At 49.3% G+C, this 26,658-nt stretch overlaps 1 protein-coding gene across 1 annotated transcript; it reads left to right on the top strand.

The window, feature by feature from the left end:
- Positions 1 to 96: 96 nt before the first annotated feature.
- On the top strand, positions 97 to 20,479 carry SHPK (sedoheptulokinase). The gene is made up of 7 exons (XM_081218312.1): positions 97 to 323; positions 3,725 to 3,866; positions 9,536 to 9,719; positions 10,265 to 10,417; positions 11,675 to 11,850; positions 15,602 to 15,802; positions 17,803 to 20,479. The coding sequence occupies exons 1-7, from the start codon at positions 156 to 158 to the stop codon at positions 18,213 to 18,215; spliced, it is 1,437 nt and encodes a 478-aa protein (XP_081074438.1). The 5' UTR covers positions 97 to 155; the 3' UTR covers positions 18,216 to 20,479.
- Positions 20,480 to 26,658: the final 6,179 nt, after the last annotated feature.

Below are 26,658 nucleotides of genomic sequence, written 5' to 3'. Positions count from 1 at the left end.
GCGCGGGACTCGGCCTCCTTCAACCAATGGGAAGACGAGAATTCGTCGTGTTGAGCGTGGCTGGAAAGATTGGCAGGCGAGGCCCCGCCTCGGCGCCTCTGTCCCGGGTGAAGTGTGCTGGAAGGGGCGCCCCGGCCCCAGACTCAATCGCTGTCATGGCTGCACGGTCTGTCACTCTCGGCATCGACCTGGGCACCACGTCTGTGAAGGCGGCCCTGGTGGAGGCCGCGCGCGGCGACCCTTCCGGGTTTGTGGTACTGGCGACCTGTGCCCGGCCTGCGCGGGCCGAGACGGCGGCCCAGAGCGCGGCGGCGGGGCCCCAGGTGAGGCCGCGCCCTGGAGCATCGCCGCCTCCAGGAGCCTCCAGACACCCTCTTCCTCCTCAAAGAAGTCTCCCTGACTTCTCCAGCCTGCCTGATCTCTGCCTGCCCGCTGCAACTCCCTCGATCCGATAGATCTCCTCCCAGGAGCTTTCCCACCTGCTGGCACCGATCTCCCCACTCTCCGGCCTTCTTTGGGAGCCTTGACCTTGGCGCTATATCCCCGTGCTCTTTGCCCTCCACTTTCTGTATCCTGACCTGCAGGAAATTGCTCTCCTGCGTATGGAGCGATCTCAGGCCGCCTTCTCATTCTTGCGGCTCTCTGCACCTCACATCTGCAGGTGTCCTCAAATTCAGGATTCAGCTTGTTCCCTAGGGCGGTGTCTGGGTTTTCCTTGAGAAATCAGACGCAAAATCCAGCGTAACCTGCCGCTCTCTCATCCTGCAGGAGTGGATTATGGGTGGAGGAACTCAAACACTTGGACAGCAAAAGTCGCCTGGCCCCAAAGGCTGAGACACCTTGGAAGAAAGACGTCAGGACAGATAGACATTGAGAGATACCTCAATTAAAATGTTAGAAAAAGGTCAGATTGATAATTCTACACGAAAACTAGTGTTTTGTGAAAGCTACAAATAGAAATGGAGAATTTCACCACAGTGGGCTCAGTTGCAAGTTGTGGGTTCAGAAAGGATGTCAATCCTCAGAGATGGATTCCATTAATTCCCTGAAAAAGGTAGCTCTGTGTTCAGTTCATTGATAATAGAAATTAATATCAAGGAACTTTCTGTGTATCCTCATGACTTTTTTTTTTTCCTGGATCTCAGCTTGTTCTTATAATTGAAATAGATGACCCCTATGGCCCCTTCCAGCCACAAACCTCGATTTTCTGAGCCAAACCCCACTCCCAATAGCTTTGTTTTTCACAAGCTCTTGCCACATACCTGGACTCAGTCCTTTAGGGTTGAGAGTCCATCTTGCTCAGAAGCATTTCAGAGGATGAAGATTTCAGGAGCACTTCACATTTTCATAGAGCCTTTCCAAATTAGTTTGGTTGGGGCATCAGGACATTTTAGAATGATTATCTCACTTCATGGACCATGAAGTGGAGGCAAAGTCAGCTCTGACCCCGTGGGGGTAAGCAGCAGAACTGCAATTACAAGGGTGGGTTTTAGGCAGTGCCCTTTTCTCTTGAAATAGGGCCACTTCTTGAAAACTACTTTCCCCACTTCTCCCAGTGTCCAGCACAGTGTTCTGTGTTTACAGGCATGTCCAGTGCTCCACACCTGCCTAAGGAGGGGTTTAGGGGAGGCCAGTAATAGCACCCCTTGCATCCTCCACATGTGTGTTGTGCTCTGGGACAAACAGCCTTGTTGTAATTGCACCTATAGCAGGATTTCTTCACCTTGGCACTGTTGATATTTGGAGGTTGGATGATTCTTTGTTGTGGGGTGCTGTCCTGTGCGTTGTAGGATGTTGAGCAACATCCCTGGCCTCTGACCCACTGCATGCCAGTGGAACCCTCCTCCCCAGCTGAGACACCCAAAAATGTCTCCATATTGCCAAATGCCCCCAAGGGGACAAAAATCACCCCTGGGGTAAACACTACTGATCTATAGAAACACCTGGTGGCTCTGTTCTTTCCTCATGTCCATATTTCTCACTCTTTAGAAGCATTGTGTACTCCACGGTCAAGTTTGGCAGCTATGTGGAAGGTCCGACTTTTAGCTCTTTGCAACTTTAAAATATCAAGATTTTTGAGGGAAGCTCTGTGACCCTTTCTGTGTTACGAATTTTACCTCTCTGGGCCTCAGTTTCCCCATCTGTAAAAAGGGGTGTGGGGGAGGAGGGTTGAACGAGTTCCTAAATTCTTTTTTCAAATCTGAATTTCTAGCATTTGATCTGAATGTAGACTACTTGATATTCTGAATCAAGGAATGCGGGCAGCGCCTTTCCTGTGACATTGTGGGTGTATCCATTGTCTGTCCAAGAATTGCTCCTCCATCACACTCACCGCTAAAACTCCCCACGCACTGAGTGCCTCCTTGTCTTCACTCCCCTCTGGCCTGTTTCACTCCTCCACTGTCCTTACCTACACAGCTCACCCCTCCAGGCCCATTTTAAACAGCAGCTCCTCTGTCCTGCGTTCATGTACCATCTGGGTTCAAGCCACGTGGGAACTCTTTAAACCAGCACTGTCCAGTGGAAATGTGAGCCACACGTGTGATTTTCAACTTTCTGGTAGCCATATCAAAAAATAGTAAAAAGGAACCATAAAATTAAGTTTCATTGCTTATTTTTTTAACCCAATGGATCCAAACATATCATTTCCATATGTAATAATCAATATAGAATTATTAATGAGATATTGTGCTTTTATTTTTGTACCAAATCTGAAATCTGGTATGTAGATTTCAATTCAGACTAGCTGTGTGTAGCTGATGACCGGCGTGTTGGACAGAGCAGGTGTAAACAAATTCCTCTTCCCTGCTTCCTTCTTCCTTTGCCCGCTGTCTTATTTCTTCCCTCCTGGGGGATCATGAATAGCCATGCATCTCCTCTCTGCCCCATCTTTTACTGCCCGCTCAGTTCTTCTGTAGTCTCTCCTGCATAGAGTCTTGTTAGGATGTAGGGTTGCCTCCTCAACAAAATGCTCTGTGCTCCCTCTCCTCTCCTTCCCCTACCCTACCCCTCCTCACCTTTCTTCTTTCTACTCCTTCGATCATGTTTGTTTGGAGCCAAGAACTGCCACAGCCCAAGGCCAGCAGGCTGACAAATGAAGGCTTAACTCCAAGGAGGGGAGGCCTGCACTGCCCCCGGGAACAAATGCAAGCCCTCAGGGCATTCGGGAAATGTTTGCCAGATGGATGAACTGAAGCAAACACTAGGGCTGGTCCTCAGGTGCTTTAGTCCAGGAAGCCTTTCTCGCCTACACCTTTCCTGCTGGGTTCCTCCCTGCTGGGTTCCATCCTTCTTCTACCCCAGTGCTCCATGTGCCTTGCCAAAGACCTTTGCCTTATTTCTCCTTGCAGCATGGTCTTTCTTGTGTTTTCCTGTCCTGCTGGACAGTAAGCACCGGTAGGGCAGGGCAGTGCTTTTCTCAGCTCAGACTCTTCCACAGCAGGGGGCAGAGCCCAGGCCATTGGCTGAACTTAACCCACAGAAGCGCCTCATCTGTGAAGGGAGAAGTGGGACCTCGCCCACCACATTCCTACTCCAGGCCCCACTGGAGGTGGTGGAGAACCCTCAGGCCCACATCCCCTCCCTGAGGCCCCTCAGCAGGTCCTGGAAGTGACCTCGGCGGAATTAGGTGGGCAGCCACCACCCAGGAAGTCCCTGACGCCTCTGCCCTCCTTCCCCTGCCTGTGTGTGTACCTCTGTCCAACGTATCCTGTTCTGTTTCCAGGGGCAAGAGCAGGATGTGAGGAGAATCATCCAGGCCCTCCACGAGTGCCTTGCTGCCCTCCCCCGGCAGCAGCTCTGCAAGGTCTGTGGCATCGGAGTGTCAGGACAGATGCACGGAGTCATGTTCTGGAAAACAGGCCAAGGTATGCTGAGCTTGGGGGTGATCACGTGCTGTTAACAGTCACCCTGTGATCTCAGGTGGCCTCGGCCTGCAGCGGCTTGAAGCAGGATTTTGGCTCCCCCGGCCAGAGACTGAAGTCAGGCTACAGCAGTGAGAGTGCTGAACCCTAGCCACTAGACCACCAGGGACCAGCGGCCAGTGAGAAGGCTCTAGCCCGTCGGCTTTGTAGAAATGAATTTCCACAAAGAGACAGAAAGTAGTGAAACAAGTAAATAGACACACAGGCAGGCTCAGAGGGGCAGCGGCTCTCAGAGGCTCGCGCCCTCGTGGTAGTTTGAATCACTTATATGAGGCATTTCTTCTGAATTTCCCTTGGCCAATCATCTTGCTTTGCCTGGCTCTGAGTCCGTGTTTGGTTTATCTCAGGGTCCTCCCCTGTGTGTGCGCACATCGCTTAGCCAAGATGGATTCTAGCAAAGAGGCCTACGGGTAGGTTGACATCACCTACTATGGAGTGGCACCCCTTCCCTTTTTGACCCCCGAGGAGCCTTTCTGTGCATGTGTAGTTGGGAAGGGCTCCTTGATCTCGAGAATGAGGAATACGTGGTCTCTTTATCTTTTATCTGGGCAGCCCTCAACTCTTCTTCGCTCCGCTATTACCTTCATCTTGGAGTATCTGTCCGCAGGGGACAGACTCCAGCTGCTCAGCCTGGGGCCCATCTATCTCCTGCCTCCCCTGGAACCAGAAAAGGGCTGCCAAGGGCTCTCTGTGAAGGGTCAGGTTATTCTGCTGCCTCTTACATTTTGTGTACATCTTGTCCTGTTCAAAGGATGTAATGAAGTGAACTGTCCACGCACACATTATTCATGAACAGAGAGAGGGAGAAGCGTGAGTTCTCTCTGATCCTCTGTTGGATTCAGTGGAGTGGATTCTCCACAGCCTTCTCTTTCTTTGTGCCAGTGTCTTGGAGCATCAGTGCCAACAACCAAGAGATTAGTGTAGCTGTAGATTCCAAGACGCAGAGGAAACTCTTCTGAATTTAGGCATAGTTTTTGTTGTTTAACATAATCACAATATTTGTGATTTTTCAGTTCCAGGGCACATCCTTTTCATGGGCACAGTTGCTAAGCATCATTTAGCTGGTCGTCTTCTTTCAGGAGGTCTGCCACAGTGCGGAGGTGGGTGGCCTGTTCTGTTTGGCCTCTAGGAGGAGTATTGAGCCAGCAAAACAGCAGTCAGCACTTCGCACGCCAGGTGCTGAGCTAAGTATGTTACCTGTGTGATCTCATTGAATTTTCCCAACACCCTTATGACGTGGGTTACATTACTCTCCCTCTGTGCAGATGAGACCCAGAGGCTCAGAGAGGGTAAAATAATCTGCTCAGGGTCATGTGGCAGCAAGTAGCAACTCCAGCTTTTCTCTTTTTTAATTAATTAATTAATTTTTATTTTTGGCTGCATTGGGTCTTTGTTGCTGCGTGCGGGCTTTCTCTGGTTGCGGCGAGCGGGGACTTCTCTTGTGGAGCACGGGCTCTAGGAGCGCGGACTTCAGTAGTTGCAGCACGCAGGCTCAGTAGTTGTGGCTCGCGGGCTTAGTTACTCCGCATGTGGAATCTTCCCGGACCAGGGCTCGAACCCATGTCCCCTGCATTGGCAGGAGGATTCTTAACCACTGCACCAACAAGGAAGTCCCTTGACTCCAGCTTTTGAACTCAACTCTGTCTGACTCCAGACGCTGAACTTTGAAAGTCTCCCGAGAGGACCAGAGTCACAGGAGGACACACTAGCTCAATGGAGGGAGGAATTTCCCAACAGAATGTCCAAGGAAGGATTAGGCTCCTATAGGAAGTTGTGAGCTCCTGTTATGGCAAGTGTTAAAAAAATATTTTTTTTTAACTATAGAAAGTTCGACATAGACATAAAAGTAGGGAGAACAGCATGATGAACTGACACATACCCATCACCCAGCTTCAAAACTATCAACTTTTTACTGCAGATGTTTTAAGCATAGTATGGATGGCTACTTTGCGGGGTGGAGGCTGTAGTTAAGGAGGTTGGACATTGGATTCACCTCTCCTCTGCCTAGAGAATCAGTGATTCCGATTCCCCTGGGCCAAGAGAGTGGTGACTTGCCTCTTGGTGGCTTGACAGGGGTCTGGTGGTGCATCCTTTGATCAGTCCCCAGGGGGGGCCTGGGTGACTGCAGAAGCCCACCCAGGTTCTCCCCCTCCTCCTCTCCCGTTGTCTGCCTGTCCTCAGGCCAGCTGGGACCACAGGAGCTGCTCGGCTCCAATCACCAGCAGGAGCCAAAGGCCAGTTCTGGTGTTAGAGCTAAACTCTCAGGGGGAGTCTAGGTTGTAAAAGTTTTTAAACTCCTTAATTTTGCATTAATGAGAATAAATGTCCTTTTAATACTAAAACCCTTCCCAAAGAGGACAGCAGAGATCTAATGATTGTGCTCTGGTCACACGCCTTCCTTTCTGCCCTTCTCCTGGCCTCTGTAACGACCACACAAACCATCGCCCACATCGGTGGAGAGAGCTGCTTAATATTTCATGGGGCCCACCTGCGTGCCTACTTGTTTTGGTTTCTGTTTCTGGGAAGGAGGAGAGCCACTCTGATGATGATACCTGCTTAGCAGAGTGAGTGAAATCATATTTGAGATCAAGTCTTTCTGCTTTTAATAGCGGCTGTAATTCAGTTTGGTTTCGGGACCTACAATATATGAGGCTCTGTGCTGGGCCCCGTGGGAGACATAGAAACAGGATGCAGCCCTCGTCTTCCAGGGCTCGCTCAAGGCAGTCAACACAGACAGGCACCAGTAACCTGAGAGGAGAGCTAAGTGCTTCCACAAGGGCACCAATTGGAGGAGAAGAGAGGGAGTGACTAGTGTCTTCTGAGAGCCCTGTGGTTACACCAGTTTCCACATTCCATTTTCAGGCTCAGTAATAGCAGGAGAGAAGTGGGGATCATAAAATCAAGCTAAAAGGCCAGCAGCAGACAGGGAGAAATTATTCACTAGTATATAGTAGACAAAGGACGAATATGGGTGCATATAAAGAACAAATAATAAAGAAAGGACCAATGGCCCTGTGGAAAAATGGGCAGAGGAAACCAACAGGCAATTCCTAGAAGAGGAAATACAAATAGCTAATAAGCATATGAAAAGATGCTCAGTGTCATTAGGAATTAGGAAAATGCCGAGGAAAACAACAACGAGAAATCATTTTCCACCCACTGGATTGTAAGAAAGCAGTTTGAGAATGTCAAGAGTTGGCAAAGGGGGTGGAAAATTGGTTTTTTAAAATATCACTCCTGGTAGTATATATTAGCTTGGCCTTTTCGGAGGGCAGTTTGGCAGGGTGTTAAAAATAAGAGAGTTGGGCTTCCCTGGTGGCGCAGTGGTTGAGAGTCCGCCTGCTGATGCAGGGGACACGGGTTCATGCCCCGGTCCCACATGCTGCAGAGTGGCTGGGCCCGTGAGCCATGGCCACTGAGCCTGCGCGACCAGAGCGCTCTGCAACAGGAGAGGCCACAGCAGTGAGAGGCCCGCGTACCGCAAAAAAAAAAAAAAAAAGAGAGATAGAGAGTTATAGCAACTACAGGAAGAAAACTTCCAACTGAACTAATATGAAACCCATTTGCAAACTGCCGGGGGTGAGGATAAAGCTTTTAAATTATACACTGTAAAAATAAGAGTTACTGTGACTCAGTGGCCCTACAACTTAAAATCTGTTCAGGAAAAGGACTTTAACATGTATGTGCAAAAGAGGCATAATCATGGTCACTCATGGCATCCTTGTTTATTGTAGTGAAAACTGTGATGTTTCCCCATGGGGGAGTGGTTAAATAAATGTTGGTACCCCACGGTGTAGAATGGTATGCAGTAGCTGAAAAGAATAAGGTGCGTTCACATGTACTAACGTGGAAAGAATTCCAGGACATGTTGCTGGATGATAAAAACAAGCACTAGAAAAATACATACAGTATAGTACTGTTTGTTTTTAAAAAACAGACAAAACCAAAATATAATAAATATAATATAATAAAACCCAGCCCAAATCAACCAAACCAAAGGGAGTATGTTGTGTGAGTATAAAAACCCAACAATGGGACTTCCCAGGCAGTCCAATGGTTAAGACTCCACGCTTCCAGTGCAGGAGGTGCAGATTCGATCCCTGGTCAGGGAACTAAGATCCCACATGCTGCGCGGCCAAAAAAGAAGAAAAAAACAAAAAAACTCTAGAAGTGCTAACAGTGACAGGAAGGGGGCTGGGACTCTGATGGGGATGGTCAAGCAGGCCTTTTGCTTTATCTGTAATATTTGAACATTTTATATTGAGAATGCATTCACTTATCATTTGTATAATTTAAAAAAATTTTTAATTATAATTATTATTATTATTATTATTGCCAAAATAAGAAGAAAATGAGAGAAAGAACATCCTTCAGGCCAGATTCTGGAACAGACTGTCTGGACTTGAATCCTGCCTCTACCACTTAGTAGCTATGTGATCTTTGACAAGATTTTTAAGCTTCTCTGAGCTTCATATGTCTTATGTGAAAATGGGGATAAATATCACACCTATGTTGTAAGGCTAATATGTAGATTAAAAAAATTAATATTTTTAAAGTGCTTTGAACAATACCTGGTACATGGTAAGAACTCCGTATTTGTTTTATAACACAAACAAAGTACAGATGATAGTCCTAAAAGTAAAAAGAAGAAAAAGGGTCAAAAGAGTTTTGGAAGCAGATAAAAGGGTTGAAGAAAAAGCTGCAGATTTCCAGCTTTAGGGCTGGGATAAGAATCCCAGCTTTAGGCAGAATCGTAGTTGTGAGGGTGGGCCATCCCATCCCCAGCTTACTCCCCCTTCCTGGGTGAAACTTAATAAGCTTCAGGTGCATATACCTGCGACTGCTTCCCTGCTCTTCTTTTTTTTTTTTTAATGACTTTTATTGGCGTATAGTTGATTTACAATGTGTTAGTTTCTGCTGTACAGCAAAGTGAATCAGTTATACATATACATATATCCAGTCTTTTTTAGATGCTTTTCCCATATAGGTCATTACACAGGGATTGAGTAGAGTTCCCTGTGCTATACAGTAGGTCCTTTCTTTCTTTCTTTTTTTTTTTTTTTTTTTTTTTAAGGCTGCGCCTTGGGCCCTGTGGAATCTTAGTTCCCTGACCAGGGATTGAGCTGGACCCTCAGCAGTGAAAGCACTGAGTCCTAACCACTGGACCGCCAGGTCCTTATTAGTTAGGTCCTTATTAGTTATCTATTGTATACATAGCATTGTATATATCTGAATCCCAATCTCCCAATTTATCTCTCCCCCACCCCATTTTCCCCTGGTAAGTTTGTTTTCTACATCTGTGACTCTATTTCTGTTTTGTAAATAAGTTAATTTGTACCTCATTTTTTTTTTTTTTTTAGATTCCACATATAAGTGATATCATATGATATCACTTGCCTTTCTCTGTCTGCCTTACTCCACTCAGTATGACAATCTCTAGGTCCATCCACTCCCTGCTCTTCTGGGTACTGGCCAGAACCCCTGAGTGTGAGGGAAGTGTTGTCATGGTGATAAAGTCTGTCCTATAACCTCACTAGCAGAGTAGTCTCAAGGACATGCTGGTGCCAGTCCATTGCTTTTTTCTCCATTTTTGGTCATCTCCTTCGTTCCAGGTTGTGAATGGACAAAGGCAGGGGCTGCCCCTGTGTTCGAGCCCAGAGCCGTGAGCCACCTGGTAACGTGGCAGGATGGCCGGTGTGGCAGCAAGTTCCTGGCTTCTCTGCCTCGGCCAGAGTCTCATCTCAGTGTGGCCACGGGATTTGGCTGTGCAACCATCTTCTGGCTTTTGAAAAATAGGTATGGACACCTGTTCTTTGAATTGGGGGACGGATTTGCAGGGGAACGAGAGTGGCTAGGGAGCTGTACCTCTAGCTGGCCAGCATCACTCCACGTGCTGGATTGTCCCTCAGTGAGTGTGGCCCAGCACAGGGTATAGTCACAAGACTTAGACTTGGTCTACCACTGCTTCATTTTGCAGAGGGCCCTTATTGGTTTTCTGATTCTCACCTAGAGGGGGAAAGAAGAGACCCGAGAGGGCAAGGGGCTTGCCAAGGATCACATGATGGGTTCACGGTGGGATCAGGGCTGCTGAGAATGGCTGATGTCCTGCTTTCCCAGGCACAGTGTGTCCTCCTATGAATACCCTCCCCTAAGGCTGACTCTGGCCAGCTTGGCTTGGAGGGGTTGGGAGGTTCAGCTGCTAGAGATCCACAGCCTGTGGGGTTCTGGCTGCTACTCAGCTCTGCCATGTCTAGTCCACACTGCCCACAGTTAGGTGCAGCACATGCTTGCTTTCAAGTCAATATTAAACCACGTTGAATTGTTTGGGGTGTGAAAAACAGCCCAGAGTTCCTGAAGTCCTACGATGCAGCTGGCACTATCCATGACTATGTGGTGGCCATGCTGTGTGGCTTGACGAGACCCCTGATGTCCGACCAGAATGCCGCTAGCTGGGGATATTTCAACACTAGGAGCCAAAGCTGGAACTTGGAGACGTGAGTATAACCATGCAAGCTGGCTTGAGGCTGAAGGGCAGGATCTCTAAAGCGGGAGCTTCAGTGGGGCTTTCCCATCTGGGAATAATGGAGGATTCCACGAGGCCAAAATCAGGTTCCAACACCTTCCAGCCTGTTCCAGTCCCTGGGCATGGGTGGGCCTGACTGTAAGTGAAGTTCTTGGGGAGGGATGCCACCCACCACGCCATGCTGCCTGCTCCTCCACTGTTGCCCAGACCTAGGGTGGGCTCCCCAGTTCTTTCTGTGCCCTGAGCCAGCCCGTAGATTCCAAAGAACAACATTCATTCTTTAACATATTGTATTTTTTAACTTTTTATTTTATATTGGAATATAGTTGATTAACAATGTTGTGTTAGTTTCAGGTGTACAGCAACGTGATTCAGTTATACATATACATGTATCTGTTCTTTTTCCAATTCTTTTCCCATTTAGGTTGTTACATAATATTGAGCAGAGTTCCCTGTGCCATACAGTAGGTCCTTGTGGGTTATCCATTTTAAATATAGCAGTGTGTACATGTCAATCCCAAATTCCCTAACTATCTCTCTCCCCCACCCTAATGTATTTTAAAATAGGGTTAAGAAATGGAAGTAGTAGACTTAAGGGATGCCTTTTAAGTTCCCTTTAAACAATCATTTGCCTTTTCAGGTCCAGAAGTCCAGTGCCCTATAAGTTCACTGCCTTCAAGGCCCAAATTCTGAGCTCTGTAATAAAACAAAACGCACCTGGTAGTTCAGGTAAAGGACTTTCCAGCATGTTCTATAAAATTGGCAGCCCCGTGTTCACTAACCACGAGTGATGGATGCGTTTGGTATTCAGGAGACTGTTGGGTCTGACTTTGGTTTGGCCTGTGCTAACCCGCTGCGACCTTGCTCTAAAACTCCAGCTTCCTCCCTTTGCACAGTGTTTGCTCTCCCTTCAAATGCAGGAGGCTGGATGCCGATGAAATCTGCTTCTTATCCAGTCCTTTCTGACCACCTCTGCTCAAACTGGTTGTGTTCTTCTCCAACAGGCCCATCCCAAGCTCTTGAAAGCCAGGGTTCACTCTTTAAATAACTCAAGGCTTTTCCTCATGGTTTAAAAAAAGCCAAAGGGGCCCTCTGTGAGAACACTGGATTCTGCCCTCCCTTCTTGAATGTGTATCCTATTGCGCTTTCCGTTGCTGAGTTTCCTGGAAACAACAGAAAACAGAAAACCAAGCACCAGGTTGATATGCTATCCACTTCTGATTTGCAGACTGAGAGACGCAGGCTTTCCCGTCCACCTGCTCCCGGACGTCACCGAGCCTGGCAACGTGGCCGGCAGAACTTCCCAGGCCTGGTTTGAGATCCCAAAGGGGACACAGGTGGGCGTGGCCTTGGGGGATTTGCAGGCCTCTGTCTATTCCTGTATGGCCCAAAGGACAGACGCAGGTAAGTCTGTCTTTGGTTCTCTCCTCAGACTTCTACTGGGGCCTCCTAAGCCCCAGCTCTGTGTCAGGGTCCGAGGGGCACACATCGCCAGCAGTCGCAGCGTCCTCTTGACCATTATGCTACAAACATGAAAAACACCCTCATTCCTACAGGTGAAGCCCCTGCTCTGGGAGCTTACAATTCAGCAGGGCAATTTCTGTCCTGACCACAGTCTGTGCCTTTCTTCTCTAGAGACAGGTGAGGGAAATGACTCTCTCTAGTTGGCTGGTTTCTATGTGCCTCCATGACCAAGAAAACAGATTATTATTCAATAGATTAGGGTTTTTGTTATTGTGTGTTTGTCAACGAAAGTTCCTCGGGTCTGAGTAGAAGCGCAGACGTCCCTGTATTCCATGTAAGAGAGTCACAGTGAAGGGGAGAGAGCAATCCAGGGCAGGGGCTGGCAAAGTTTTCCTGTAAAGGGCCAGACTGTAAATATTTTAAGCTTTGTGGGCCATTTTGTTTCTATCATAACTACTTAACAGCTGTTGGGGCAGGAAAGCAGCCCTAGCCAATGCATAAGTGAGTGGGTGTAGCTGTGTTCCAATAAAACTTTATTTATAGATGCTGAAATGTGAATTTCATAAAATTTTCATGTGTCATGAAATATTCTTCTCCTTTTCATTTCTTTTCAACCTTTTAAAAAGGTAAGAATACGCTACTGGGCTTGTAAAATGGTGCAGTCCCTTTGGAAAACAGTCTAGCAGTTCTTCAAAAGTTAAACATGGAATTACCATGGGACCCAGCCATTCCACTCCTATGTGTATATGCGAAAGAATTGAAAACACATGTCCGCACAAAAAACATGTACACAAATGTTCCTAGCAGCCTTATTCATAATAGCCGAAATGTAGAAACAACCCAAATGCCCATCGACTGATAAATGGATTTTAAAAATGTGGTGTATCCACAGAGCTAAAATGCTATACCATGTGAATGAGAGTGAAAGGTCACATAGTGTATTATTCCATTCCTGTGAAATGTCCAGAACAGGCAAATCCATAGAGATAGAAAGCAGATTCATGGTTGTCTAGGGCTGGGACATGGGGTTGATTGCTAACCAGTATGGGATTTCTTTCTGGAGTGGTGAAAATGTCCTAAAATTAGATCTCAGTGATGTTTGTACAACTCTGTGAATATACTACGAAGCACAGAACTGTACACTTTAAAAGGGTGCATTTTATGGTGAATTTTCTGAATTACATCTCAATAAAGCTATCATTAAAAAAAAAAAGGAAAGGCCTTTCTTAGCTCCTGGGCCATACAAAAACAGATGGCAGGCTGGATATGGCCTGGGGGGCGTCGTTTGCCCCTCCTGGGGCTGGGGTAGACTTTGGGTCTGCCTTCCCGAGCAGGGTGATTGCAGGCTGTGCGTTTCATTTGATCCTCAGGGCAGCCTGGCTGAGTGGGCCCACTCTGAGAGCCCCGCCTTGTTATCAGGGGGAACAGAGAAGTCGTTCATCTTACTCTGATTTTCTTTGTCATCACATCTTTTATTCCTCCATCAGTTAGAACTATTACAATTTAACCTTGAGTTTAAAAACTCTGACCAGCACTATCCTCTGAAGCAGTAGTTTATTCCTATTTTATTACATTCATAAAAAATAAAAGTTCAAGTGACTTTTTGTTTTGTTTTTGGTAGTAATTCCTCTTAATTCAAGATTAGGTGAGAGGGAAAGGTGAGACTCTGCCACTTAAAAAAATTTTTTTTATTGAAGTATAGTTGATTTCCAATGTTGTGTTAGTTTCAGGTGTATAGCAAAGTAAATCTGTTATACATATACATATATCCAGATTCTGCCACTTTTGTTTGCACAGATATGTGATAAAATCTTTTAAGGTCAAAAACCCCATCTTTTTCTCCTGAATTTTCTCCCTGAGCCCTCGTCATCATCCAAAATGCGGATGATGATGCCTTTCTCATGGGGCAGTTGTCATGATGCACTGGAATGGTGCCTATAAAGAGCCTGGCTCTTTCCGCCTACCTGGTAGTCTTCAAATCTTAGGCTGTTCCCTCCACAAAGAGCTGTCCTGTGCCTGGATATAAATGTCCTTTCTAGATGGTGAGTGAGGGGCTGGTCAAATGGGAAGAAGCTAAGATTTAGTCTCCACCTTCACTGAGCTGGTTGTGGTCTCTGGTTCTAGACTGGGGCTGCTGGCCTGTGCTCAGCTGTGCGGTGTCCATGGGCAAGGCTGGTCGGCCCCCTTCATTGACACTCCCCCCCGAGGGGATAGGTGGAGGGCACGATGCTTCTGGCTTATCGTCATGGTGAAAGGCCTGATGTGGCAGGAAGTCAAGGTTATTGATTTTCTGAGACTTGTTTTTACTCTCTTTGCCTCTGCCTCCCAATAGGTAGGATAGTTGGATGCTGACCTCAGTTAGTTTAGCCCCAACAGACTGAGAGGAAAAGGCTTTCTGGCCAGGTCTCGTGAGAAATGGAGGAGAGACTCCTGGGACAGTCTGTAGGCTCTGGCTTCCATCTAGAGGAGAAAATCATCCCCCCTGTTCTAGATCTGGGAGCGTCCCCCCTGCTGGTGGAGGGAGGTTGAGAAGCACACCTTGGAAATGAGAAGGAGGTGGTACCCACCAAAAATGAATGAAACCTCCCAAAGAATAAAACATTTGGGCTGAGGTCTGACTGTCTGTGAACAGTAGCTTATTGCTGTGTAACAAACCACTCCAATACTTAGTAGCCTAAAACAGCAAACACTTATTATCTCACACAGTTTCTGAGAGTCAGGAATCTAGGTGTGGCTGGATGGTCTGGCTCACAGTCCCTTGTGAGACTGCAATCACCCTGTCAGTCGGCTGGGACTGCAGTCATCTGAAGGCTTGACTGGGCTGGAGGATCCACTTCTCAGCTCACTCATGTGGCTCTTGGCAGGAGGCCTCAGCTCCTTGTAGATGTTGGAGGACAGAGGGAATGAAAAGTACCCACCGAACTGAGAATGCATCTTGAGACTGAAAATTGAGGCAGGCAGCCCCATATAATCAATGGGTCAGTTTATTTTAGGGTAACTTACAGAGTGGGATCAGGCAGACAATGATCTGGAAGCATTGGCAGCTGCATTCTGCACCACCAAGGGGCCTTTGGGACAGTTTTATAGTTAACCTAGGATGTGAGGGTGGGTGCCTGGAAACAGGACATACACTCCTAAGTTAAGATGATTGAATGGGTAACTAGTCTCATGGGCTCTGGGAACACATCAGCAAAAGTCATCATAGTTTGGGAACTAACAGAGCATAGAGGCCACCTGACCCTAACCGTTGTTAAACAATATCTACTAACTACAAAGCCCTTGACGACAGAGAAGTGTTTCACCACCTAGTACAGTCCTGGGTAGGGTCAGCAGGAGGACAGGAGGGACCGTACGGGCCCAAGATGGGGTCAGTTATGCCAGCAGTGGGCCTCTCCATAGGGCTGCTCACGACGTGGTACCTGCCTCCCCTAGAGCAAGTGATCAAGACAGAAGCTGCAGTGCTCTTTTATGACCTGGTCTCCAGAGTCACACACTGTCACTTCTGCTTTACTCTCTTCATTAGAAGCCAGTCACTGAGTCCAGCCCACACTCAGGGGAGGAGAATTAGGCTCTTCCTCCTGCAAGGAGGAGTATGCAGGAATTTGTGGCACACTCTCCGACCCTGTTGTGACTTGTGGCCTCTGAGTTATCCCAGCAGGCCTAACCTCTGCTTTCTTTGGACCACATCCAGTTCTCAACATCAGCACCTCGGTGCAGCTGGTAGCCTCCATGCCTTCAGGATTCCAGCCAGTGCAGACTCCAGACCCTGCAGCTCCCGTCACCTACTTCCCGTACTTTGACGGGACCTACCTGGCAGTGGCAGCATCAGTCAATGGGGGCAACGTGCTGGCCATGTTTGTCCACATGCTGGTCCAGTGGACGGCGGATCTAGGTAAGGGTGGCCCACACAGTGGTGTGTTCTCTGCTTGTCCTTTCTATGTGGCAGGGTCCTGGTGCTGAATGTGCTGTATGTTTCTAGATTCTTGTCTCAGACCCAGCCAGATTCTAGCACATTCCCTCTGTCCTTAGGGATCTGAGCTTGTAGCCTTCTTTCATCTTCTGAGCTGCCATCACCTACTCTCTTCTTTGAGGCGCATCTTCTCCCCTAACCTTAACTGTGGAGTATCCTAATAGTCTCCTGGCTCTCCCTGGCCCCGCTATTACTTTCTCTGTCAGTAACCTTGCATTTGAGGTTTGCCTTCTGATGGCTACAGACAGCGCAGAATAAAATGATCAAACATGAATGAGTGAAAAGACCGGTGGCACTTATTCCTGGCAAGTAGCACCTCTCCTCCTTTCTTGGAAACTCTGATGTCTTCCTGCTCTCTTCAGGGTGGAATTGATCAGGGCTTCCTCTGCTCTGCATTTACAGAGAAAGATGCAACCTCTTTCTTCCAGGAGAGGTTCCCTTTCTAAGTACTTAGGGTAGAAATGAAATTTCTGGCCAGCTGTCTAGAAATAGGGAAATCATGCTTATCAGATGCATGGGTCACTTGTAGTCGCTCAAAATCAGGTCATTCCAGGAAACATCCAACAGAATAACTAGGTGGGGCACAGGCCACAGGGAACATCTGGGAAGTTCACACTGGTCATGCAGACAGGTGTTGCTGACCCACGTTGGTCCTTCCAGGCTGGCTGGGAGTGTCAGGATTGCGGGTAAGTTCTGCCCCCTTGGCTGGGAATCCCTCAGGAATGCTCCATTTAAAGAACAGAACTTTGATCTTGTTTTGCCTTGAATCGAGAAAGGTTTTAAAGATGCAGAACTAGTCATCAGAACCTTCAGGCAAGCCCTTTACTCAGATACTGCTTTAACTGGGTTGAGTCTGTCAACTGTTTACTGAGTTGGCTGGTGTTTCTCTTTATACAGAAGTGACTGTTTTGCCCACCCCTGAAAGAGTAGGTAATACTTAAGTTTTCCCTAAGATTTTCAAAAAGAAAAGTCTTTTGCATTTTCATGGTTCTTATTTTGATGAAACAGAGGGTGCTTTGAAGGCTAGTAGTTTATATAACTTAACCTCCTATGAAATGTCTACATTGTCTCATTTGATTGAAAAAAATATTTTTTTTTCTTTCTCATTCCTGAGGGTGTATAGTTGAGTTTGTATAAATTAAATGTGCTGATGTTGAGACTCCGTGGGGACTTTTGGCCATACGTTGGAAATACTCATGGAGTTTTAAAAACAATGTTGATGTCCTAGTTTCACCCCCAGAAAAGCTGATTATTTGGTTTGGGGGAGAGGAGTGGGGCCTGAGCACGGCATTTTATAAAAGTTCCTCAGGTGATTCTGATGCCCTCAAGTGTTGGTAAGCACTGATCTAGAACCTTCTACTCAAAAAGCGTGGTCCTCAGGCCAGCTGCACTGGCTTCCTCTAGGAGCTGATGACAAATGCAGAATCTCAGGCCCCACCCCAGGCACACTGGATCAGAAGCTGTGTTTTAATAAGATCCCTGAGTGATTCGTATGCATATTCAACTCTGAGCTCTGGTCTAGACTGGTTGTTCGTAACCTCTGCCGAGGGGCAGGCTGGACTGCGATCAGCACTGTGGTCCTGGGATTCCTGTGACACTAATAACAGGTGTGATGATACTTATTGATCGGTGTATGCTTTTGGTCCACGTAGGACTAAGAGTCCCACAGCTGCGGGATGGTAAGGATTCACAGTAGCGCTTACGAGATCTCTCCTTGAAGGCTGGGCTGGGGTCTGTAGTGGGAAAGCTGGCTGGGGTCTGGAACAGAGCACAGCTAGCCAGAATATTTGAGTCCCGAGCTGGGAAGCAGCCAGCCACAGTGAGGAGAGGCAGCAAGTCAACCCATCCTTGCCCCCTGGTAACTCTATAGCCCGCAGCGAGGGGGTGCACGAACTCACACAGGCCTTCTCTGTTCCTGGCAGGCCTGGAGGTTGAAGAATCCACTGTGTACTCACGCATGATCCAGGCTGCTGCGCAGCAGAAAGACACCTGCCTAACCATCACTCCAACAGTGCTGGGCGAGAGGCACCTGCCAGACCAGCTGGCCTCAGTGACCAGAATCTCCTCCTCTGACCTCTCCCTGGGGCACGTGACCCGGGCCCTGTGCAGAGGCATCGTTCAGAACCTGCACTCAATGCTTCCTTTTCAGCAGCTCCAGGAGTGGGGCGTGGAGCGGGTGATCGGCAGTGGGGGTGCGCTGTCCAGGAATGAGGTGCTGAAGCAGGAGGTGCAGAAGGCTTTCCCTTTCCCAGTGTCCTATGGGCAGGATGTAGACGCAGCTGTGGGGGCCGCTCTGGTTATGCTCCAGAGAAACCCTAACCAGCAGGAGTATTAGCACCCTCATTGGCCAAAGGACTGTTGCAAAGTTTATCTAATTAACGTTCCTCTCCTTATCTTGGGATCCTGCTTTTCCTGGACAGCTCTGTGGGCAGTTTTAAGCAATGCTTGTTCTCAGGGCATCATTTTGACCAAGAACCAATCTTCAGGGCGCACTCTAATAATGCAGCCAGGAGTCATCAACCAGATCCCAAGTCAGTGCCTTCTGAAAGAGACTCACCTGAGAGCTGGCTGCAAATGTAAATGTGGGAGAGACAGAGAGAAAGGGAAAGATGGGTCACATGTACTGCTGGAAGAGTCTTCCCTACCGGATTGTGCCACGTGACCCTGAGGCCCCTTTCCCAATCTTGTTCTTCTCTGGCCACAGCCAGCTAGCTGGGGCAGGAGGCGACCCAAGGACGGTGATGCAGGCTGGCTGAGATGAAGATGCAGGGATCTGCGCTGGCCTTCTTGCCATGTACCTCCCCTCCAAGGAGAGCCTGCTCGGTGCTGCCATGGTTCCTCACAACACAGCTGGCTTGAAGGCACAGGACAGAGAAGAAAACGTGGATGGCGTGACCAGCCAAGGGGACAGATGCTGCATAACGCCACCGTTCAGGCACGTTGTTCCCAAGAGTCTGACCAGACACCAGCAAGACTCTTTTCCAAGAGTGTGTCTGGGCAGCGGTGTGTTTTTGCCCCTGTGCATCCCTGGGAAGCCTTCCAAGGGAAGGGATGCAGCTGCGCATGCTCCTGTTAGAGAGAAAGCAGAGAGAATCCCTTGTCTCAAATGCCCCAGCTCTTCTTTCTCTTGGTGTGGGCCTTGCTGGCCCGCCATGTGTGCCTGGCTCGCAGAAACATCCCACTTGAGTCGGCATCTCTGCAGGGATCCCAGAGCATCTTAAACCTTCCCGTGGTTGGTAGGATGACCATGGAATGGCTTTCAGGAGAGGGCCACCATCGCTGTGTCTACTTCCACACTCCCAAGGGTGATCCCAGGTGCCTGACTCTGAGGCACCTGGGCGACTGTGAGTTTGGGATCAGTCATGTCCCTTTGTAAATGCCACTTTATGTGACGGTCTGAAACTCTTAAGCTGCCTGGCTGTGCTGATTGAATTCCAGATACTAAAGTTCATTCTTCCAGAGCCTTGTCCCTTTAGTAAAACACACCTCTCTGCGCTGGGAAGACTATAAATCTGGCACTGCCGCAGAGCTGGGTTTGGGAGGTTGGACGTAACTCTGGGGATCGTTTGTAGGTTGTCCTTGCGGAAGCCCTGCCTGCCCCATGGCTCTGCCGGGACAAGCAGCTGCAGATCACTCAGGAACGTCATGTAATTGTCCTCTCGGCCAGAATGAGTTGACACCATCATTTTGAGAGAGAAGTCACCTCGGGATGGGCCAAAGGATAGCAGAGAGCCCTGTCCATCAGGAGGAACTGGCCCTCCGATGTCAGGGAGGCAGCCTGTCTTGCATTCCCAGGATGCTGTGGGTGGAGTCTAAATATAAATTAGGAGCCGGATAGGTCTCCTGCAACGCACCATAACTCTCTGTCCCCTTTCCGTATGTCCACTCTACCTCTGAGGGCTAAGCCTTGCACAGTCCAAGCTTGCCAGCTGGTAGTCCTGTTGTCATTTCTATTGCACTTGGCCTGGAGCCTCTGCAGGGGTTTGAGTACAGCTGCCAGGGCCTCATTTCTCCAGCCTGAAGTCATAAACCACTCGTTGCTTCTGCTCTCATTCTCAGGAGGTACCATCCTGATCCTCAGATGAGGAACTGGGTCATTAGGGCTGTTTGCCGATATCCTGATCTTAAGCACATGGTAGGCTGGCACTTCCCCACCTGATTTGCTTTGGCCGGTAAAACGTCAACAGAAGTTTGTCGCTTCCAGGCAGAAGCCCTTTGGAACCAATGTGAGATTTGCCACACTCTGTTCCCTTTGCTGTAAGTGACCTGGGGTGTCCCAGAGAGGAGGCTCTGCTGCCCTGGGTCCCACATGAGGGCAATGTGGTGTAGAGCCCTCACCAAACAGTGAGTGACTCATAGTGTGACTGAGAAATAAACCTTTGATGTTTGATGCTACTGAGATTTGGGAGCTGTTTGTTACCACAGGATAACTTAGTTCATCCTGACTGCTACAGCCACGGTAGACACTGTGCCTGAGAAGTCCCAGCATAGACCCAGGTGAATCATATTTATGAAGCATCTACTAGGAGATGGGTGTTCTATCAGGCACGGTGATGTATTGTTGAATTCCTGTCACTAGGGAATGAAATAAACGCTATAACAGATTTACCCACATGCCCAGAAGGAGGAGCAATTCATTCTTCATGCAAGCGACATCGAAAAAAGAAACCTTGGAAAGTTTCAGTCCATTGCTACTAACAAAAGTTAGTGTTTTTTTGTTTGTTTGTTTTGTTTTTTGCGGTACGCGGGCCTCTCACTGTTGTGGACTCTCCCATTGCGGAGCACAGGCTCCGGACGCGCAGGCTCAGCAGCCATGGCTCACGGGCCCAGCCGCTCCGCGGCATGTGGGATCTTCCCAGACCGGGGCACGAACCCGTGTCCCCGGCATCAGCAGGCGGACTTTCAACCACTGCGCCACCAGGGAAGCCCAAGTTAGCGTTTTTTGAGTACCTACGATGGACTAGAAGCTAATCTGGACTCTACTTGTTTGAACTCATTTGATCTTCACAATAATCCTAGAAGGTGGGTATATTATCCCCATTTCACAGATGAAGAAAGCGAAACACAAAAACGTTAAGTAACTTATGTAAGATCACGACTCTAGGATTCCAAACCCAGAGCCCGCTTTCTTTGGCATTCTAGGTAGTGAGGTCAGGTTAGGCAAATGTGCTTATGTTAAAGTGATTGGCCTGACCAGGGTGTGTGAATTGTCTGGTGTCACTTGGTCATAGGGCAGGTGCAAGGGTGTCGTGGGAGTGGTGGCTGGAAATGTTGGGCAGACGGGGAAGGGTGGTGGATGCCAGAGAGTTTGGACTTTCTCCTGTGGGCAGCGGAGGGGAAAGCGGGGATTGGGGATTCCTGGGCTTTGGGAGAATAGCTGGCAGTGTGTATTCTGGATTGGAGGATGGATGTTAGGAGAAGGGTCCCAATTAGAGGAACCTAGAAAACAGCCTGTGAGAGATGGTGAGGCTGGAACCAGCCAGGCACAGAGGAGTGAACGCCAGCCCTCCCGCTCGCTCCCCTGTCCCGGCCACACACACCAGCCTTTGGCCTTTGACTACATACATATGATGTTTACGTGGCTTTCATGTTCTCTGTTTTCCTTTTCTTCTCAAGTGGACTGAAAGCTCCTTGGGGGCAGGGTCCCTATTAGGTGTTCTCTGCCCTGTCCTCCTCCTGTATCTGAACTTGGGCTGATGTCCACCTCACAAGGCAGAACCCTACACCTTGTCCAAGGCCTGACTCTGGTGCCGTCCGCCAGCTGCAGTCCCCCTGCAGCATATCTGCCACCGGATTACAACTGCATCCAGGACCTCGCTCAATGTTTGCTGTTGGCACGGCCTGTTGGCTCCCGGTTTGTGCCTGTTACAGGGAGCCCCACCCTGTAAGTGTCAGAGAGAGCCTAGCAGGTCTTCCTCCTTATCCATCCTCCAGCCTCCTGGAGGGCAGAGACCACCCTATTCACCCTACCCACCGCTCTGGGTTCGCAAAGTGCACAGTGGGCCTCAGGAAAGAGGGTGGGTCACACCTGACCGCTTCTCAGGCATGATTAGATGAACAGGCCACATCTTTGAAAATGAGATGTTCTTGGTATAGAGATGCTCATTGCGTGACTCATGAACATTAAGGAAATCTTGTTTTTTTCATCAGAAAACAATTAGTCACCACCTCGAGCTAATGGCCGGATACAGTTCAGTAGTCAGCAGTCAGCAGATGTGAGCTGAAATAATGAGGAGATGTACAACCCCCCAGACCTGCCTGGAGACTCACCAGCTCACAGAGCTCATTCACATCCACATCCTTGCTAATCCCCAGCAAAGCCCCTGAAAGCAGGCCGGGTAGGTGCTCTCACCTGTTTTGTGGATGAAGAAGCAGGCCCGGAGCTTCAGCTACCGCCCAAGTTCATGCAGCTGGCGTCTGACACAGCTGGGCCTCCTCACTCCTGCTTCCATTCTCTGCCTGCACCCCGCCAACCACTTCTCACTCTGTTCTGGTCCCTCTCTCTGGGTCCCAGCTCTGCAGGGCAGGGCTCAGCCGTGGGGTGCTGAGTGGATGTCGGCTCCCTCCCCAGCTCAGATGGCCAGCGCATCTGCTTCTGCAGCACACGGACCCCTCCCACAGAGCCCTCCCCTCCACGGGAGCTGACTCATGTGAGTACCCGTGACACTAGTGCACAGACCAAATGCGAAAAGGAAAGTAGTTTTCTTCCAGGTTTGCTGTTTTCCATCTGAATCTTGGACCCCTGAAGCCATTTAAAATTTGGGAGGCAAGACGCATAAATCAGGACAAGATTTAGAAATCTCAGTGTAAGATTTAGAAAGCTCAAGACAAGACTAGTAGTGTTGTCACTGTCCTTGGCAGGGGGGCGGGTGTTACGGGCACCTGCGGTCATGCCTTCACCAGTCTCCATGGGGCTGGGTCTAGCACGGCCTGCTTCCCACCAGGTTCCTCCCCGAGGTGGCAGGATGAGTGTTCCTGACTTTGGTAATCAGCCTTTTTCAGCACATGGCAGTTTGCTGGTTTCTAGCTGTGCCAGAAACTTTGGCTTCCAATCTGAGAAGAACCCAGGTGGATGAAAAAAATCTATTAGGCTCCCATTGCCAGGGTCAGTGTGCCCCATGGTAGTAACACAGAGAGAGAGAGAGACCTGTGACCATTTTTTTTTTTTTTTTTTTTTTGCGGTATGTGGGCCTCTCATTGTTGTGGTCTCTCCCGTTGCGAAGCACAGGCTCCGGACGCGCAGGCTCAGCAGCCATGGCTCACGGGCCCAGCCGCTCCGCGGCATGTGGGATCTTCCTGGACTGGGGCACGAACCCGTGTCCCCTGCATCGGCAGGCGGACTCTCAACCACTGCGCCACCAGGGAAGCCCGACCATTATTGATGTTAGCAGTTTTAGCCTAGGTCACACCAGACTGGGGCCCAACCACCTGCTGTGAGACCTCCAGCACTTTCCCGTGCTGCCTCTGGTACCCGTCAGAGCTTGGAGGGAGTGCCCCCTCCCAGAAGTCATCATTAAAACATGATCTACTTACAAGGAGTTTTAATGGGCACATCATTACATAGATCCAAGAACACAGAGTTTCAAGTTACGACCCAGAAACCACACTGATGGTGGTGAGGCCCAGCCCTGAGGTCCCGTCCCAACACTGTTTTCTGAACTTTAGTGGAACCACTCAGGGCAGGTGCTGTTCAGATAAAGCCGGGCCAGCGTGCACCTTTGGGGAAGGCACGGAGCTAGGCTTGGAGAAGGGAAACGGAGGGCGCCAGAGCCTGTGTCGCCCAGGAGCCATTAAAATCTGCAAAGCCGGGTACAAACATCAGAGAAGTTAAAGCTCAATACAAATTTTAGGAAACTCCAGCTGAGACTAGTACAGTTGTCACTGTTCTTGGGCAGGTTACATAGCCTGTCTTCTCTTCATTTCCTCATCTGTAAAGTGGGAACAAAATTGTACTCACCTCGGGAAGCTTTGCAAGGGTCCAATGAGATAGTGCCTCTAAAGTGCTTATCCCAGAACCTGGCACTCTGTCTGCCATTACTGTTGTCATTGCGATCAAATGTACCCAGGAAGGCATCGTTTGGAGGAGGTGGGATTTGAATGATAGAATCTCATCATCCATAGGTCTCACCTGCCACTCGGGCCATAACGGTGGGTTGAGTGGGATGGATGCTGGGCAGAGGGAGGGCGGGGGAAAAGCGTGGAGGCAGGCACCGTGGGTGTGGCTGGGGAGGAGGTGTGTCTAGGTGACAGGAGGAGGTGGGCCACGGTGGGAGAGGGGACCGGAGATGTGGGCTCAGGGTGCCAGGTGGAGGGGTGGGGCCTTGATTGGTAAGGGGGTCACGATCAGGGCAATGTTCTAGGACTATGGACTGGGAGGTGGCAGGCTGGGAAGCCTAGACTGGGAAAAGGAGGCACTTCTGGGGCTTCTGGTGGGAACTGTCTGCCAGCTGCCGAGAGGGATGGACGTGAGCCACAGAAACAGCCCAGACAGCGAGGACAGGGAAGAAGAGGGCAGAGAGGACAAAGCATGCCGGACTTGGTGACCAGAAGAAAGTTGGTGCCTTTATAGGCAGGGGTGTTGAGGGGAGGGAATGTGGGGGGAAGAGGGGTCCATCTTGGGATGTGCTGAGGGGAAGGGGTTTGCGGTGTTTACCTGGAGATTCTGGGAGGCAGGGATGGAGCCCAGGGGAGAGGGCAGGGCTGGACGCCCGGGTGAAGGAGTCGCTGGCTTGGGAATGTCAGATGGGTTCCTGGAGGGGTGAAGGTCTCAGAGAGGGGAAGGAGGAGGTAAGGGTCCCGAGGAGCACCTGTGTGGAGGGGAAAGGCTTGGCGAGGAGAGGCAGCCAAGGAGACCAACATGGAGCTGTCGGGGAAGGAGGAGAAGGGCCAGGATTTCCCCTGCAGCCCTCGGAGCATGTGCGGTACCAGGTAGACTCTGGGATGTTGCCAGCCCCAATGGCTCTCTTACAAAGGGGACACATTTAGTGACGTGTGTTGTCCTCACCAGAGGCAAAAATCACCTTGGAGGCTAAGGGGACGGTCCTGGTGGAGAAGTGTGTGACCCACCACTTTGCTGGACATTGCTCCTGGGCTGGCCGGTTCTCTCAGTGCCTTTCTCAGATGTCTCACCCGCTGTGCCCGGGGGCAGCTCAGGGCTGAGACCCTGGCCTGGCCCAGGCAGTGTGTGAGCCAGGGGCTGTGCCTGACCCAGTGTCTGCATGGCACTGTCTCCATACCGAGGTGTATTTAATGCTATTCAACTGTACACTTAAAAATGCTTAAAACGGTAACTTCTAAGTTATAGGTATTTTACCACAATTTCCCCCCCAAAAAAAAGAATGAATTCCAAGTCTCATTTTTTCAAAAATTAATTTTTATTGGAGTATAGCTGATTTACAATGTCGTGTTACTTTCTGCAGTACGGCAAAGTGAATCAGCTATACATATACATATATCCCCTCTTTTTTAGATTCTATTCCCATGTAGGCCATTACAGAGTACTGAGTCGAGTTCCTTGCACTATACAGCAGGTTCTTAGTCGTTCCAAAATTTCATTTTATTTTATTTTTTATTTTTGTTTTGGCTGTGCAGCATGTGGGATCTTAGTTCCCTGACCAGGGTTCTAAGCCGAGCCCCCTGCAGTGGAAGCTCAGAGTCTTAACCACCGGACCGCCAGGGAAGTCCCCCAAGTTTCATTTTAATTGAAGCATTTTAGCTTCAATTTAAGGCACATATCAAATGGCACACATATGAAAAGGTGTGCCAGCAGAGGACATGGTATGGCGTGGTGGAATGGGCCCAGCTTCCTGGCCCAACCAGCAGTGTGACTTGGGCAATCATCTAATTGCTAAGATGTCACAGATTTCTCATCTGTAAAATGGCTACGACAGTCTCTACCCTCCCACTGTGCAGGATTGTTGCGTGGCCTAGGAGAGTGGGTGGTGAAAGCTTTTTGTAAACTGTAGAAAGGCATGCCGGATCCATGTGGTGTCTGCACTTCAGTGTCTGACTCAAGGGTCAGAGCTTGTAAGTTACTCCAGGCAGGGCTACAGTGGGCCTTTCTGGCATGTGGCTGCTCTCTTCAGGCTGTGTCTGACCCGCAGCTTATTCGAGTCCTATTGAGTTCCCAGGGGCAGCTGCTAGGTCAGCTTCTCAGGCATTTTGGGCGACAGCCTGTATGCACACCTGGAAAGACTTTGAGACTTTTCTCAACCAGTTTCCGGGAGGGAATGAAGCCTTATTGGGAGTGATGGATTAACTTTTCTTTTGTTCCTTTAGGATCATACTAGGAGGCGTTAGAAAATAAACCCTCATCATTTTCTGTGTTCTGCGGTTCCGTGAGGAATCCCCATTGAGAAAGGCCAGAACTGGCAGAATGAAGAAGTGCCCCCACCATCATCCCTGCCCCAGATTTGGGCACACAGGGAATGAGAGGCCCCAGAGAGCCAGGCACTTGTCCCAGGTCACACAGAGTTGGTGCAAAGGCAGCACTCAAAACCAGGAGGTCCCTTATTGCCAGGCCAGGATTGCATGATGGGTGACACGACCCTTCCCATTCCTCCTGCATTTTGAAAATGGAGCAGTGCTCCATTTACATCTCTGGTTGTGAAAGTGCATTTGTTGAGCTGTTTCCCCAGACCAGCCTGTCTGCAAGAGTGGTGGGTTTGGGAGGCCGGAGCAGCGCCCTTCTTCCTTGAGAGCTGAGGTCACCAGCTCTGGCTGGTTCTGGGCTGCGTGTGGCTAATTGCATTGTGGCCCTGGCACGGTTGGAGGAAGGA

The sequence above is a fragment of the Mesoplodon bidens genome (genome assembly GCF_964165515.1).
Source record: "Mesoplodon bidens genome assembly, chromosome: 19".
In the NCBI taxonomy this organism is placed as follows: domain Eukaryota; kingdom Metazoa; phylum Chordata; class Mammalia; order Artiodactyla; family Ziphiidae; genus Mesoplodon; species Mesoplodon bidens.
The sequence above is the reverse complement of the archived record's forward strand: the minus strand, read 5'-3'. Positions and strand labels throughout refer to the sequence as shown.